Source organism: Sceloporus occidentalis, unplaced genomic scaffold, assembly GCF_023333645.1.
Source record: "Sceloporus occidentalis isolate IW3139 unplaced genomic scaffold, rSceOcc1.0.p SCAF_5, whole genome shotgun sequence".
NCBI classification, from domain to species: domain Eukaryota; kingdom Metazoa; phylum Chordata; class Lepidosauria; order Squamata; family Phrynosomatidae; genus Sceloporus; species Sceloporus occidentalis.
This window is the reverse complement of record NW_028316985.1, coordinates 67,160,278-67,177,168: the sequence shown is the minus strand read 5'-3', so window position 1 is coordinate 67,177,168 and position 16,891 is coordinate 67,160,278. Positions and strand designations below refer to the sequence as shown.

Sequence of the window (16,891 nt, the reverse complement as noted above, 5' to 3'; positions counted from 1 at the left end):
AGCATCATACATGCCTCCTTTCCTTTGGTCCCCACGCTCTTGCTGAATCTGCAATGCACAGCCACAGCTGTTGCCGCTGCCACCGCTGTCCCCCTGCCATCCCCCATCACCTCCCTTGTATATATGTAAATATTTACAGTTTTAGGGGTTTTTATTGTTAGGTGAAAATGGCACAGGAATGTGTGTAGGGGCTCACTTTAAAGTCCAAACTTTCCAAGCAGCGCATGCGTACATGTTGCTCTAGGGTTAGGGTTAGGGTTAGGGTTAGGAGTCTTAAAATGCGCTGCAGCTGTGCTGCAGCTTCCACACCTGCATGGCAGCGGACGCTGCAATTAAAGCCTGACTGCAAACTGTGCATGTTCCAGGACCCCGACTCATTATGCAACGCAGCAGACACGGAGCTTTTAAATGGGCAACTTAAATTAGCGGCGTAGCAATTCTGGTGTACCGGTGCAGCAGCTCTCATGGCTTCTTCCACTTCTCGATATGTGTCAGCATTCAGGTAGGACTGCTCCAATTTCTGCAGAATGTTTGGCTGGGACCATATAGCTATAAGGTCAGCCGTCTCCGCATGAGACCAAGACGTCCCCCTGCCTTTTTTCGGGGTGCTGGTGGATGGCTGAGCCATCCTGCCTGGTGGCAAAGGGGAGCCGCCACACAGCTGTGCCAGGAGCAGCCGAACTGTGCCCGTTTCCAGGTGAAAATGGCGCAGGAATGTGTGTAGGGGGTCACTTTAAATTCCAAACTTTCCCTTATCACTTTCTACAACCAAAACATCCGCCGGCAAAACTTACAACTTCTCGCGATTCTAGCAACGCATGCGCACATGGAGCTCTAGGGTTAGGGTTACGAGACTTAAAATGTGCCGCAGCTGTGCCGCAGCTTCCACAGCTCCACGGCAGCGGACGCTGCAATTAAAGCCTGACTGCAAACCACGCATGTCCCGGAACCCAACCCATTATGCGACGCAGCTGACACGGAGCTTTTAAACAGGCAACTTATATTTGCGGCGTAGCAATTCGGGCATACCGGTGCAGCTGCTTACAGACGGAGCTGCGCACGTACGCCGCAAATCAAAAAGAAGCGGAAAAAAGCAGCACCTTTTTAATGCCGCTTCTTCCCGCTTGGGGCGTGCGGGGGGCATGTTCATGGCGGCATTCAGGTAAGGGCCGTCTGAAGGCTCTACCTTCATGACGTCATGAATACACCCCTTTTTGCCCGTCTGTATCCCGCCATAGATTTAAATTAATTAGATGCTTCTGCATGCTGCAACAGTTAGCATCTGTTTCTAACACACTTCACTTATGGATAATGTTTAAGGGGTCCATTAGTACCGCTTATAAATACTACTTCCTTTTCCTGTTGTATTAAAAGGATGCTATTCTTCACGTATATCTTTAAACATTTCATGAAACATTTAAATAATCAACCCACATGTTCCAGTGGCCTGGATGCCCAAAATGTTGCAATGACATATTGTATGAAAGTTATTGGTATGTTCAGTGAACACAGATGATTTGTTGATAAGAAGAGATCGACATGCTGGGTTATACAATAGCAATCAATAATTTTGCAGTGAGCTGGACTTGCTGCCCCTAGTTACTGAGGTGGGTTGTGGCTGAATTTTAACAGAGGTGGGAGACAAGTAGGTGAGGCCATTAACACCGGTGAATTTGGACTCATGATGTATTGTACCAAAGTAAAAACTGAAAAATGCTTCACTGACATTTCCATTAAATTTAACTAGTTTCAATTAAAATTAGCTAAATTTACATGTTTCTTGTAATATTTTTTGCACAATTCTAATAATGAACAAAAAATGCAGTGCTTTAATTTCACTTAGGTTGAATTGGTCCTATAAACACTGATCCTTCAAACTGATAAATGTTCTCATTTGGCCACATTTCTAAATAGGTGCCAAATTCAGCACACAGAATTCTACTCAGGAGAAAGAACACTGTGCATAATTTTTGTGTTTGGAAGGGCCAGAGATCCATTTCTATTGAATTTTAGGAAACATGGCAGGAAGATTATAAGAAACTGGGTGAAGTAGAGGTGGATATTAATCTAGAAAAGAACACCATTACATCTGAAAATCTCATCTTGGGAGAGAGGCTGACCAGAGATTCCAGGAAGGTGTTGCTTGGGGCAGGTATGTGCAAGCTTTCTTTCCTGCTCAGCACACTGCTACTGCAACTTACCTTAACACCCTCATATTTAAAAATAAAGGCTAGCTCATCAGCTACATCTCCTATAGGAGTTATGAGCAAATGTTCAGTGTTTTTTTAATTTACATAAATAAAAGGATGAGTCTTTATACACATATTCATACACGCAGTCCTTTAAAAACAAAAACTACAGTGTGCTGCATCCCCCTCTCATACAATATTCAATCATCCAAGAGCATTTCCCCACTTCTTCATTCCATATCCTGTAGGAATGGAATCAAGAAGACCAGATGATGCTTGCAATTTGGTCTGCTGCTTTTTGCAACTTCATTTCATTGTATGGAACCACCTCAACTCAACCACCTCAACTGTCTTCAGGAGGTAAGAAGGGCGCAGGGCCTTTGACCGCTTGCGTGTAAGAGAGGAGGCCGGCGGCCCCCCAAAGGCCCCGCGTGAGTGGCCCGGTCCTGCCACCGATTACCGCCGGTGTGGGGCCTTTGGTAATCAGCAGCAGGACCGGGCTCAGGCCGGTCCCCCGGCCTCGGCGGGCTGCATGTGGCCCACGGGCCAGGGGTTGCCGACCCCTGCTCTAATACAACAAATGAATCTATTTTTAGAATGAACAGTATTCAGAAAGAGCTCTCTGATACTGCAAATAACTGAGCACACTGGAACTCCAGTTCCCTTCTAAAACCTGGAACTGAAGCAGACAGTAATTTGTTATAGAAAGAAGAACAGGAACACAGAAACAGCCTTCTAATGAGTTAGAGCACTAGTATACACGAATTCATGTATTTATGATTATTTTACACTCAAATTATTCTCAGCATTGTCAGCAGCAAGGATGGGAACTGTTTTGTTTCCAGAAGTTGTTGGGCTGATACTTCCAGCAGTTCTAGATAGCATAGCCAATGTTATGAATTCTGAGAGTTGCAATTCAACATCTGGAGAGCTACCCAGTTTTCAACCCTGGTCTACAGTTTAGGAGCAACTCTTTGGGGTTTTAGATTGGAACTCTTCCCAGTCCTATCTGGAGATGCTATATGTTGAACCTTCTATATGTCAAGTGTGGGAATCCAGTTCATGTATGCTCGTGTGTTTGTGAGAGTGCATATGCACACACAAAGCCATTTTAGTCAATATACTGCTAGGATTTGGGGCTTTAAAAAATGTTCCACATGCACCACCCTGGCTCATGGATTAAGAATGGAAAATGAACATGTAGCATGTTCTCCATCTGGTCATGCACATACACACAGAAACCTACCTATCTTCTACCACAGTTGTAGAGGGGCACAACATTTTTGTTTTAATTCATCTTTGTATATTTAAAGAACTAAAACCTGCAAAATGTTTGCATTTATCTGTTCAAGTCTTAGAAAGACCTATTCAATTTATCTCTGCTGCTTTTATTAGGCTAGCGACTGTAGACTACAATAATAGTCAATGAGGTTTTGTCTTGATTGAATTTTTCAGTAGAACACAAAAGAACCTTGCCATTAAAATAGTCCTTTATTCTCCCGTATGAAGGCGAAAGGTTTTTAAAGTGTTGTGATGTTCAGTAATGAGCTTCTATCTAAATTATCATTGGTGACAAACTCACAAAGCACTTTGAGGACACATAGTTATGAAATGCCAGAGCTGCCACTTTCTTTCCTGTAATTATAGGCTAGCTTGCAGCCCTTCAATGATCATTTATAGAACAGCCTCCAGTGGATTACTGAGAACTTGAAAAACACATACATACCTCTGCCACATCTCCCTTCTCCTTTCCTTGCTATTGTTTACCAGTGATATGTAAAATAATGGGGCCTATTCATTTCCCTGTCTTAATTATGCCAATCAAAGTACAGAAATAGTGCTGGATATAAATACAATGCAGGAGGACTAAATAAATAGGCTAGAAATTAACATTAAATTATGAATTCATGTATTTATGATTATTTTACACTCAAATTATTCTCTTTTATGCTTTTACAACTGTCTCAGGTACATATTGCTATTCAAAAATTCTCTATGATTTATAAATCAAGAATGAGATAATACTGAAAAATGAGAGGATTGGTGGATTTTTTTTCAGTCAGTGCCTAATTGCTGTTTCAAAATGCATATGCAAAGGGACATTTCATTAATCATTTAATCATGTCCCTTGCAGGAAGTTGGAACTAATGTTGCAAATACCCTTTTCATATGAATGCTCCATAATACTATCTTATGCATTTGATATATTGCCTATGTCATAAATTATAGCTGCTTCAAAAAGAACCAAGTGGGTTGTTATCCCTGAAGATGCTTGTTACAACCTTTATTAAGTTTTTTCCCCCTCTGACTTATTGCTGGTTCTTTTTCACAGCTTCATCCTAGCCCCCAATAATGCTCTTTCTGATGGCAAAGGTCTGTAAATTACCCATGCAATCACCAACACCATTTCACAGACCTGTTCTACTTCTACTGGTCTGCTAACAAGGCGATTACACACAAATTACTGAATGCCTATGAAATATTTAAATGCATTCTACTCTACTATGCATTAATAAGAGCAAAGCAAGCGCTGGAATTCTGGTGAGCTCCAGTCCCTAATGTCCCCTAATGAGCCTCTTACTGTGACTGCAGTTCAAACAGAGAGGTGAAGAAAAATGCAAAGGGTGCCTTCAGAAAGGCAGCACTGAACAAACATTGTGCGAGCCAGTTCTAATTTATGGGTCACTTTATAGGTATATTGATTTTTGTTTTCAAAATGGAATAAATGATGTGGTCGACTGATGTTCTTTCAAAACTGCACGGATCTCTGTGTAAGCTGCCAGACTTGCACATGGAAAAATATAAATACGCAATTATATTTCTAAGGAAACAATTAGGAAAACATTCTAGCCTGACCATTAAAAAAAAGGCTTATTACAAGATCAGCTCTCTTCCATTTGTCTAATGTTTATTTTTCTTGTTCTGTAGGCTTTAGGGGCTAAACAGTATGTGCCGACTTACCTTGCAATGCTACAAATTATGAAGCTAAACTTAACCAAATCCCAGATTTATTGCCAAGTTTGGCATTGCTAAAAAGAAAAATGGGGGGGGGGTAGCTTTAAATCATAGGGCGTGAGAGACTGTTTTAGCGACATATTTCAGTCAAACATCAGTGGTGTTTTATTTTACATTAAGCTTTAATGTTTAAACTCAGAGCAGTTTAAATATAAATTGTATTTGTATGTCATCATTCAATGTATGTCACTCTTCATTGAGTTGATTGTTTCAGATGTCTTAGTTTTGAGGGATGGTGGCATTGTCACCCAACAAAACAGCATTCAGAGAAGTTAAAAGAATCCCTTTTTGAGGTCATAATTGTAGAACTATAGCCAAATAAAATCAAGTTTCTTGCATACTATAAGAAAGACTATAACAATAATAATCTAATCTCTCTGTGAGTAGGTGGGTTAAGAAGAAAAAACTCAAATGAAGTTTGATGCCCAATTAATTGATATTACTCCTTTCTCTGCATTTGGTTGTAACCTTTTGAAGGCTATAAGCATAAAAAGAAATCTTTCCTGTTGGTAAGATGCCCTATCTTTTCCTATAGCATAATTCTCGCCCCCACCGAAACTAACAATTCTGTCTCTATAGAGGAAAACATTGCCTGTCTTTGTACTGTAGATCATGTTTTGTTTTGCTGGCGTCTGCTCCATGCAGGTTAAAGAACGCTTGTCTGCTGGCTGGAATGCTATAGTGTAAACCTTTTGATTTAAAGCTCTAAAAGTCAAATCCATCTACACTCAAACTGACTTAGGACCAATGGAATGATAATTAGTTTTGCAGACAAAATACACCAAAGTTTTGTCATATGTTATTACGTTCTGACATTTATAAGACAGTAATGAAGAACTACTATTAAATGCTTTTAGTGATCTTCAGGGCTCCTTGCTTGGTGACCAGCAAAATGGTTAGCTTCTGTCAACACCTGTTTTATAGTAAAATTCCAAACAAATTCTTAAACATTTTTGGCAGTCTTTTAATCACCTTTTGCATTGCTCAGTATTCTGTTCAATAATTGTTCTCTCTGCAGTCATGCAATAACATTTTCTGACCTGACTTTAAATTTTGATGTTTTCCTTCTGCCAGAAAGAATTAATTTTATAGAATGGCTTTTGTTGAAGAGATCACATGCATGTGAGTAACAGTAATCTTATACTACTTCATCAAGGCTGAAGAATCACGCAACCACTTTTTATAGCCAGGAATCCCATACTACACGATATCAAAGGACTGTAGCTATGAGTCACCCTGCCAGTCAGATAAAACATTATGGGGGAAGATAGTTTTGTTTGTTTGAAAATAACAGGCAACATTATTAAATTGCTTTAATTTCATCCTTTGCATGCAAGGTAGAATTTTGTGAATTTTAAACTCCTCAGTGCAGAGAAGTGTAGTGATATTATTCATCAAAATACTGATGACATGAGAAACAAACAAAAAAAATGAAGGTACAAAACTCTTTCAGGCTTTAAGTCATATTCTGTAAATTATTCTTCACTTCACTTCAAATCCTTTCTATTATTATTTTAAAAAAATGAAGCAAAGCCACTGTGTTTTCCGTCTTAATCCCACTTCTCAAATGCCTCAGCACAGCTGTTTTTTCTGTTATTATATATAAAAAATAAAACAAGCATGAAGGCATCAGGTTAAACTGGTTTCTGACCACAAGTTAGAATTCATTTTATATGCCCTCCTCAAATTTGTCACAGGCGTATGGCAGAAAGAGACACTAGGTTTGCGTAGCATTACTGATGAATATTTTATTTTAGTACAGTATACTTGCATTAGCTTTATTAACTAGCACCACCCTGTTTCAAGCCAGAATCTACAACATTCTTGCAAAGATTAGACTAAGAGCAAGTCCTTCAAAACTGCAGCCATTAGACCTGTCGTCCTTTATAAAGTTAATGGATTGGGAAAAAAATAGTCATTCTTTGGATCAACAAGTTACAGGTGAACTAAAATAAAAGGTTTTTAATTAAAACAGAACACTCCGGTGTGAGCGCAGAAAGCTACTAAGAGGACTAAATGAAAGGAAATTCAGTATTTAAGACTACAGCAAATAATACTATTATTTGTAATAGAAGAAGATGATACAGGCATACTTCTGTTAACAAAGCCTCTGGCAAAGAAGCTTCTTTTAATAAATACTTTGCACACTTTTCCTTCTTGTCCTTTGTCTATCTGGAAGTTTTTCAGCTTCATTAATAATAATAATACATTGGTATTAGAAGGATGATGAAGGAGAGTTGGACAAACATAGAGTTTCAATGCCAGCATGTAGGAGAATGGCTACAGTAAACAATCCAATAAAGCTTTAGCTGGTAAAAAATATGACTCTGTTCGAACCAATCCTACTGCAGGTCTATGTTGCCTGTCCTCAAGGTAAATAGTAGCTGTCTCCAGAAGCTCTTACTGAGCATGTGTGAATGGCAAAATAGAGAGAAAGGGGGAAAGCAGATTACTTCACTCATCCTGCCAAGCATATTTTTTTGAAAGCATAAATCTATACACCAACATGGTAATCATAGGTAAAATGGAGACTAGCGAAACAACAACAACAATAACAAAAATCAATTGTGGGCAGATTTTGGAAGATGTTTTCAAGTGGTTTCTAGACTTGCTTTTTGCATTTCACATGTGCATCTTGTTAGTTTTGGATAAAAGGTGTGCTGAAACATGTTGAGCTGCTCTTCTTTTTTGTCATGTAGGACCCTATTCCTATTCTTTCCATTTTACTTTTGCCTCTGATACCAAATATTCAGTTAAAGAAGCAGTGTAGGCCAGTGACATTACTAGGGAGCTGCGAGAGGTTTGGGCTGTACCAGGTGACACTTTAAGGGGTTCGACCCCACTGCTCCTCAAACATCTGCCTTTCGGAAGGAACAAGCTGTGGCATTTGAATGTGTCCTTTTAGAACGTTGAAGAGATGGTGTGAGTGGGGTGAAGCTCAGTGGGAGTAGAAAGGAGTAGCCCCAGGTTTTTTAAAATTAAATGTTTAATTAAAAAACAATTAAAATTTATTTTTTCAATTTATTTTTTTTCTGAATGAAATATTTATTTATATCCTGCCTCTTCCATTTTATTAATTCAAAGTTTTCTTTAAAACATTAATGAGTAACATAGTACAAAACACATTACTAAGGATTACTAAGGAAAGTAATCTATTGTGTGGTATGAGACAAGGTCAACGGGGACAAGGTCTGTGGCATCACTAGGGTGGGCATCACTCATGGCCATGACAATGGCTATGAGTGATGCCCACCCTAGTGACGCCACTGGTCCAGGAAGACATCTATTTTGTTAACTGTGGTAAGCCTATACATTTGGCCCCTCTTATACACAGATTTTTTATACATGGATTCAAGCATCCATGGTTTGAAAATGTTCAAAAAAGTATACATTTCAAATATCAAACCTTGATTTTCCATTATTTATAAGGGACACCATTTTGCTATGTCATTATATTTAATGTGACAACCAAACCCAGCGTATAACAAAGGTCCACTGTATTAATATCTCTGAATGTGGATTTATTTCTCATGGATATATAGAGTTTGTTTTCAACAAGCATTTTTGTTGGTTTAGGCAGGTGCGATTATTTAGGTGCTAAGTGATATTCACCAGATGCTGGATACACTCCTACCCATTTTACAACAATACTGGTGCCCGTTTTAAGGGCTTTATCACATGCAGGCGTAGAGAAACACACCAGGGGATAGGATTCCTGGCAGATCTAGCTTAGATGTCAAGTGGAACATCTTGCCTGAGAAAAGAACAATTGTACATTTCTCTTCAGTATCACACAATTCAGCAAAACCAGGAACAATCGTAAGCATAGAAATACATTACTGTTAATCAAAATGTTTCTAGTCACTGTGGATTATAAAACCAGAAACCTACAAAATAATTGTGAAAGCAACGAGCCAAGCATTAACATCACTAGACCCTGGAAGGATGGAAGTATTTATAAAAATTAGTTTTGCTTGGAGAGGAAAAGGCTTGAGCTAAGTTGGCTAAACTCTTGGTATCAATTATGCTTAGAACAATATATGCAGTATGTAGGTTATTTTCACATGGAATAATTTCCAGCAGCTTATATAAATCCCACAAGCAAACAGTAACCTCTTTAATCTACAAACAGACACAGTATAGATCAAGCTTATTCTTCTAAAACTAGGCAAAAATCTCAAAAACTACTTTGTAAAATATACCCAAAAGCCATTCTCCACCAAAAAAAAAAAAAATCTGAAATATATAAACATGTATTTAAAGAAGAATTTAAACATGTAAAATAGAGCTCTCTGAAGAAATCATTATGATTCTATGCATCTTGTTGTGTGGTTAAGCTGCTCTTTCTATATACCCTGCTGTATACCACTTGTAAACAGGCCCTTCTGATGTTTCTACTAACATCCTGGCAACAAAGCAGTGCAATTTCAAATGAGCTAATTAACTTAATTGTTGATGAAGCATGAAGCAGTTCATTCACCCTGTTAGCTGCACCATGACAACATAAGAGCCTCAGCTTGTGAAGCTAGTCATCTATATAAACCTATCTATAACTTTCCATTAGGATTCTTTGTACACTAAAGCCATGCATGTCTGCTTTATCAAAGATCACCACATTAGGGTTCAGCCCTCAAAGAGTTCATAGAGGGTGTACACAGAGGGAATGTATTAGGTAATTACACAAATTTTCAAAACTGGGTTTTATCAAAAATGGACAACTTTTTTAAATTTAAAAATGGTTGATCCTACCCACTCATATTTAGTTTTGAAAATCTTGTACAAATAGAGGCCATATTCCGAAGAGGCATCTACTAGCAAAAGCACAGAAATCTTCATCTTTTTCATTCCCCCCCTTTCAAATAGCAGCAGCCTCCACAATGCAAAAAGGACAAGGCACATGTTTAGAAACACAGAAAATGCAAAAACAGAATAAAGTGTGACATATGCTTTGAAGAAAATAAAATCCTACACTCTACACTGCAACTTATCACAAACATGCAGGGAGGTATACCTGAGTTAGGATCACAGGCTAACGCAACCTTTGAGCCTTACTCAACATTGGCTGAAAAATTATACACAGTGACTTAATTTAAAAACTGTCCAAAATCTTCACAAATACTTTCACATCGTGGTCATTTGCAAATTCCATGGTTAGGGCTTCTCTTTATATCAACCTTTTGTAAGTTATATTGAAGTTACTGTGCTTGCTTAAAAGTCTCCATTTTGTTCTGAGTGAATATTAACTCTTGGCTTGTTTAGTACCCGGCAGTCTGTTTTGAGTAAACCTTTCTTATGGGAGCTCTAATGTGCATAAAGTCCAGTGTAATCAAGGGCTTTATCTTTTTTCTTTATACCAGTTTTGGTGTTGGAGGGCTTCACTCATGTATCCTTGTTGCAAGAATGGGGTTTGCCTCAAAGTAAAGCAGATCAAAATAAATCAGGAGGCCTGTTTCAACTGGAGCTTATTAAGTGGCTTGGGATTTCCAAATAACTTTAGATGGAGGTCACATAATAAATCAGAAAATCTGCACTGGCCATGGAATCATCACACAGAAATCAGTGGCTATGCTGATGAGTAACTCCTTTTAGGGATGAAAACTAATTTAAAAACAAGATGCACAGAGACAGTTACTTCCCTAACAGTTCTAGACAGTACTATTCGCATATATATTTTCTAAAGATCTCTTTTCAAATAATATGTTGGTATGCTTCTACAAAGAGCACTGTACTACCAAAAGGATCAGAAAAATCTTGTGTGAAAGGAAATGTAAGAGCTTTATTTTATACAGTTAGCTTTATCTGGTTGTTGGATACATGAAGGTATAAAATTTGAACTTTACAACTGAGCATTGCCTTTCAGCCTTACTCAACACTGGCTGAATAATTATAAAAAGCAACTTACTTTAAAAACTGTCCAAAATCTTCACAAATACTTTCACATCCAGGCCATTTGCAAACTCCATGGCCATAGAGAGTATGAGAGGCTCCAGTCTCCTCATGTGATGAGCTGTAGTAAATGAATGTGGCATGAGATTAGAAGTTGGAGGCTTCTAATACTTGTCAAGTTGTAATCAAGGACAAATAGGTCAAAACAGGTCAGTTCTGCTTAATATTCACAATATTGTTCTACTGATTTTGCCAAGATATTCTAATTGGAGAGAAAATGGAGCCAAAACTGACAGCTAATAAAAGATACACCCCACCCCTATTTTAGCAGATAGCTAATTTTGCTAAATACTAACATATATTCAAAAACTTGTTAACAATGAATCAATTCTGCAGCGGAAGTATTTGCAGACACAGAGTTTTGTAATCTCAGTGAATGCTTTTATCCTAGGACACTGTTTTTTGTAAATTGCATGATATTGTACATCAGAACAACCATATTTCTGATTCAGCAGTTGGAAAAAGACCATCATATGGGCAATTTACTGCAGCCAGCAAAAACTAGGTTGGTTGCGGTTACCCAGAGGGCCTTTTTGTCTGCCGCTCCCACATTATGGAATGGCCTGTCGGAAGAGATCCAGTATATTACTAATCTTGACTGCTTTAAAAAGTGGTCAAGATGGATCTCTCCCAACATGCCTTCCCAGATTAACGACTCAAGGTGCCTTCCATTGACTACCCTGTTTGTTTGAAGAATTTTGATTGTATTATTTATTATAGTTATTGTTATTAATATTGGGTTTATGGTGGATGGCTGGGTGGGTTTATGGGAGATTTTATTGTACTGTATTTATATTTTAATGTTGTAAGCCGCCTTGATCTCATTGGAGAGGCGGGGTATAGATAAATTTTATTATTGTTGTTGTTGTTATTAAAATTTCATCCAGCTGCTACTTTATCCATTCTTAGGCAAAACAAAGAGGCTGTTCCTTAGTTAGCAGCAGGACAATTTTAATAAGAACAAAGTTATTGATAATTTGAGTTGGTGTTCCACTCAGTTCAATGGGAGATATGCCTTCACACATGCCCTTGGGAATGTAGCTTAAATTTTGCTGAAGCTAGAGGTCAGTTGTCCAGCCTAAAAAGATTGAATCCAAAGGTGCTTCCTTCACTGAAACAAGGTATTCTTCAGGTGCAGTAAGATACTCTGGTAGTTCATACTCTGGGTCTGAACAATGGGTCACTATTTACCATTAAGAGCATACTATTCAGCCCTGGCACCCGTCCACTAAGCACCATGACTGCCATTATTTTCAATGTGGCTTGTAAAGTCGAAGGCTTTCATGGCTGGCATCCATAGTTTTTTGTGGGTTTTTCAGGCTATGTGGCCATGTTCTAGCAGAGTTTCTTTCTGACGTTTCGCCAGCATCTGTGGCTGGCATCTTCAATGTGGCTTGTGCAGAACCCTTAGTCAAGGTGTAACACAATGAAAGAAGAGCAGTGTGAGAAAACAAAGTGCAAACAGTGTTAGAGAGTAGTGGCTTTCTCTGTGCCTTACCACATGATGTCATAGTGCTTCAGTTCTCTTCCTGTGGGAGACGATTGTAAAAGTGTGTCTTTTGTGGAATGGGTTTTTCCAGTTAGAAAAAAGATGTGCTTTTACAACTGTCTCCTGCAGGAAGATGCTCTACAACGTCATGCAGTAAGATATGGAGAAAGCTCCTGTTTCTGCTTTGGTTTTTGTGTGTGATAAAGTTCTGAGTTTCAAATCCATCTTAATTCAGGAAGCTTGCTATGTGAAAATGGGTTACTCATATTCCTTTAGCTTAAAAGATTCTCTCTCTCTTTGGGTTGCTGTGGGGATAAAATGGGAGAAGGAAAACCATGTATGCTTTTCTAAGCTTCTTGGAGAGAAGGCAGGATAGAATTGTAATAAAAATTAAGATTGCACAAATGTTGCATGAAAAACATTATAGTCACTGCAAATTGGAGTAGGTTATGCTTTATTATCTTTAATGATAATTTTTAATTCAGTGAATTCAAAGTAACTGTTCATGCTCCAGAATCAAGTAATTTCTTAACTGTGTGAGCCACAACTAAATTCAACATTTGTCCTACTCACTGTAGATCCACGGACCTCAAAAGTGTTATATAAACCTTGATTTAAAAAATCCAATCTCATTTAATGGGTTCACTCTAAGTAGGATTAAGATTGGATTTAGTCCCATGAAGTTTTATAGGAAAAAGCAAATGAGTACTCTCATTACCTGTCCCGTCTTGCATTTAGAACTGATGACTGTCCATTCACTATGGAATGATGAGTTATTGGTGGCGATGCTTTGGAAGTGGTAGAGGAGGTAGTAGAAGAAGAATTGTTAGTAGTGAGGTCCAGCCCTCCATGCTTAATGCCATTGTCTTCCATACTGTGAACTCCAGTAACTTCTTTCCATAACTGCTGAATCTCAGCAGGACTTAAGCCAGCTATAAAATGAAAGAAAGCACCAATAATATAGCAAAGCAGAAGTTTCATATAATGAGCTCACTATTATTAATGGATTAATGCCAACAATAAAGGTGATCCAGTTTTTCCAGCACAATCAACATGTAGTAAAACACAATTTCATTTTACCTCTATTGGCATGGAGTAAATTTGGCTGCTTTTTCTTCTTGGGTTACAAACAGTCAATTAAAGGTCACCAGTTTACGTAATAAGCTTACTCTTAAAACATTTGTTCAAAGATCAAAGTGAACAAGCTACAACCAACAATTGGCAAACTACTGTTTGAAAAAAAAATTGTTTGAAAAACAGGTACTGAAAGAACCTTTTGGATGAGAGTTTCATTGCCTGTGGAATCAATTTCTTGATTCTGAAGCATGGCTAAATATACCCAAAGTTCACAAAGTTTTTCAGAAGTATTGCTTTACCAGAAACATAATAGGAAACAGAAAAAATAGATCAGATTGCAACGAAGATGCACATTTTAAGTAACTCTTTACTGGAAAAATGAAACACAAAAGAATGTCCTAAATTTAGGCAGGATTTCAACTCATATATGATTATGATACATATATCTTCCTTGTCAGCATGCTACTCATGTGAAAAGGGAGCAGTTGGAAGGAGAAAGTATCAATGGAAGTTCTGCACATGAGCCACAACTCTGACTTTCAAGGTTTCTGATTTGTGTGGAGAACCTTCAAGCATAGAGGAGATTCTTCTCTTCAGGACCTGCACTTTCATGTAAGTAGAATGTGGTGCAATGGTTTGAGCACTGGACTTCAACTGTGAAGATCAGGGTTCAATTCCCTACTTGGTCATGGAAATCTGCTGGCTGAACTTGGGCAGGCCACATACACAGCCCCAGAAAACACTGTGATAAGTGCACCTTAAGTCGGAACCATAAGTTACGACTCACTACAAATCAGAAACAACTTGAAGGCACACAACAATAACAACAAAGAATAACAATAGAGGGAGCAGGGCTAGTGGGCTTCTTCTGTTTACATGTTGCTTTGACCCTTGCTTTGAATGCCTGAATAAGGCTATAATGTGTATTTGCTCTTCCCTTAGACACACATCAATTTCTCTGCTTATTTTTTAAATTACAATATGAAAGTCATTTCCAGAAGACCTAAAACTATTACAAAAAGTAACCTGACAGTGATCCAAGGATTACTAATTAAATTTATCTATACAGCTCTTTTCAGACACCTTTGCATTAAAATAATACATTTAATATGCATGGCTAAGAGTCAGTGTTCCAAGATATCCAGTCTTTCTGCTTCACAGAGTTTTACACTTTTAAAAGTTTAAAGGAAAAATGAGGAGAATGATGGCCCTCTCCTCTTTTGGTCTCACTGAGGGCAAAAAATAATATACATTTATAAAGGTAGAAATTATTACATTAATTGCATGAGAGGGATGATTTTCTTAAAACTAGTTTCAAGTCAGTAATGCTATATAAAGTTTTTTTAAAGTAAAAGTGAGTTCTATTTCAGCAGCTTTCAAAAACCAAAATGTACTATTAAACTTCCTGGGTTTTCCCTCATAGAAAAAACTGCTGGGGGGGGGGGGGGGAATTGTATTGAGTTGTATGCCAATTGATGTATTTCTCACGTGAAGTTAAGTATTATTATATATGTATACCTGAAAAAGCAAATTAAACATGTTTTGTCAGAAGGTTAGCTCTGAGTAAATAAAAATGTTCTATGAACCATTCAGTGGTTATTCAGGGTATATGCCATCTTCTTTGAACATGCTGCCATGATTCATACATTCACTGTGGCTAGCAACTGTGACATGTCCATGCTGTGATTGTCAGTCTTCCATCTGCCATGCAGAGAGCATTGCTTGTAAACCCAAAGTCAGGCAGCAGCATACATCTTCTGACTGAAATTACTTGGGGTCAAAAGGCGCAGATGCTTCTTTGGGAAGCATAAAATAGTGTCAGACCCATGTTGTTTCCCCTTCCCACTAATCCATTGCCAGCCACTGTGCTCTCAGTCCCCACCCCACCCCACCCCAAATCTGAGTTGCACTTCAGGAGGCTCAAAAAATCTTGATTTTTGGAAATTTTCTATGAGAAACTAGATATTTTATGTACATAACAGTGGTGGGTTAAAGTGCTCAATAACTGTGAAAGTTGTTCACACTAAACATCAGCATTATACCAAGTAGAAGTCCAACTATAAAATATGATGATATAATATTTATATAAGGATCTTCATATGGAATTGAAACACTTTCATCATAGGAAAAGAAAATATGCTTTTTCACTGGGTTGTCTAGACTAATCTCAGGTTAATGTGGAAGGGCTAGGCAGTTAAGATAAATGATTTTTTTAAAAAAAAAGATACTCCCCTCTCCCAATCAAGGTACCAAAGTCACCGTATTTGCAGTAGGATGGGGTGGATAATGGGTATCAGGCATCCAGTGGCAGAGTCATGAAGATTTAAACAACAAGCACTTTCTGCATTTTCAACCAGCATTAGTAACACCCAATGCTACTCTCTCTCCAGTGCCACACATTCCACCAAGACTTTTAAAGTTCCTAATTATGTGGGGAAGACCTAGGAAAAACCTTGCATGATGGATCAGTCCTATGCTATTACGATGTCCACACACCTTATGTGCAGCACTGGGCTTGAAGAGTCCTGCTAAAACCATTCACTGTAGTTAGAAACTATTCACAAAACACCTCCGCTCTCCTTTCAGTGTTTCCATATGTAAAGTGTGTTGAGGAGGTGGTGAAGGGGAAATGTATCAGTTTGGAGTGATAACATGTCAGTGTCTTTTTTTCCATTTGAATCCATACTACTGATGCATATTCAGATTCAGATTTGGTCACCCTATGAGTCCTACTTTGGTTTAGACACTTCATGAATCTCAGAATCAGCTTGAATCAATTTTGGGTTTGCCTGTTGTTAAATCTTAAACTTGAAATCACCCCATTCATTAAAGCTGGACTCATGCAAATAATCTACCCTTCTTCACTGCAGAATTACTGAGGGGCAGAAACAATACAGAGGAAAATAACATTAGACTATATTATAGGTTTCATTTCTTATCTGACTGAAGAGTGACATGTTTTGATTTTACCAGGAGCTGTCTTAAAGATATAAGCTGCTAATGGAAGAGAAGCTGTCATTTAGTGGCTGTTCCACCCCAGTTCCTAACCTATACAGTTACATACACACGTTCATTATGCTGCTTGACAATGTATTCATCTAATATGGCAACACTGTGTTTTGTTTGGTTTTCTCCATGGTGTACTTTCCTTGAAAGAACTAAAAATGCCCATTAG

At 38.1% G+C, this 16,891-nt stretch overlaps 1 protein-coding gene across 1 annotated transcript in view; it reads right to left on the bottom strand.

Moving 5' to 3' along the window:
• FOXP2 (forkhead box P2) overlaps positions 1-16,891 on the bottom strand; it is a 475,962-nt gene that overhangs the window by 58,346 nt on the left and 400,725 nt on the right. The window contains exons 9-10 of the mRNA XM_089524323.1: positions 13,358-13,571; positions 11,107-11,211 (exon numbers count right to left, since the gene is read on the bottom strand). Coding sequence (XP_089380449.1) covers positions 11,107-11,211; positions 13,358-13,571 — 319 coding nt within the window. The remainder of the gene's footprint in view (positions 1-11,106; positions 11,212-13,357; positions 13,572-16,891) is intronic.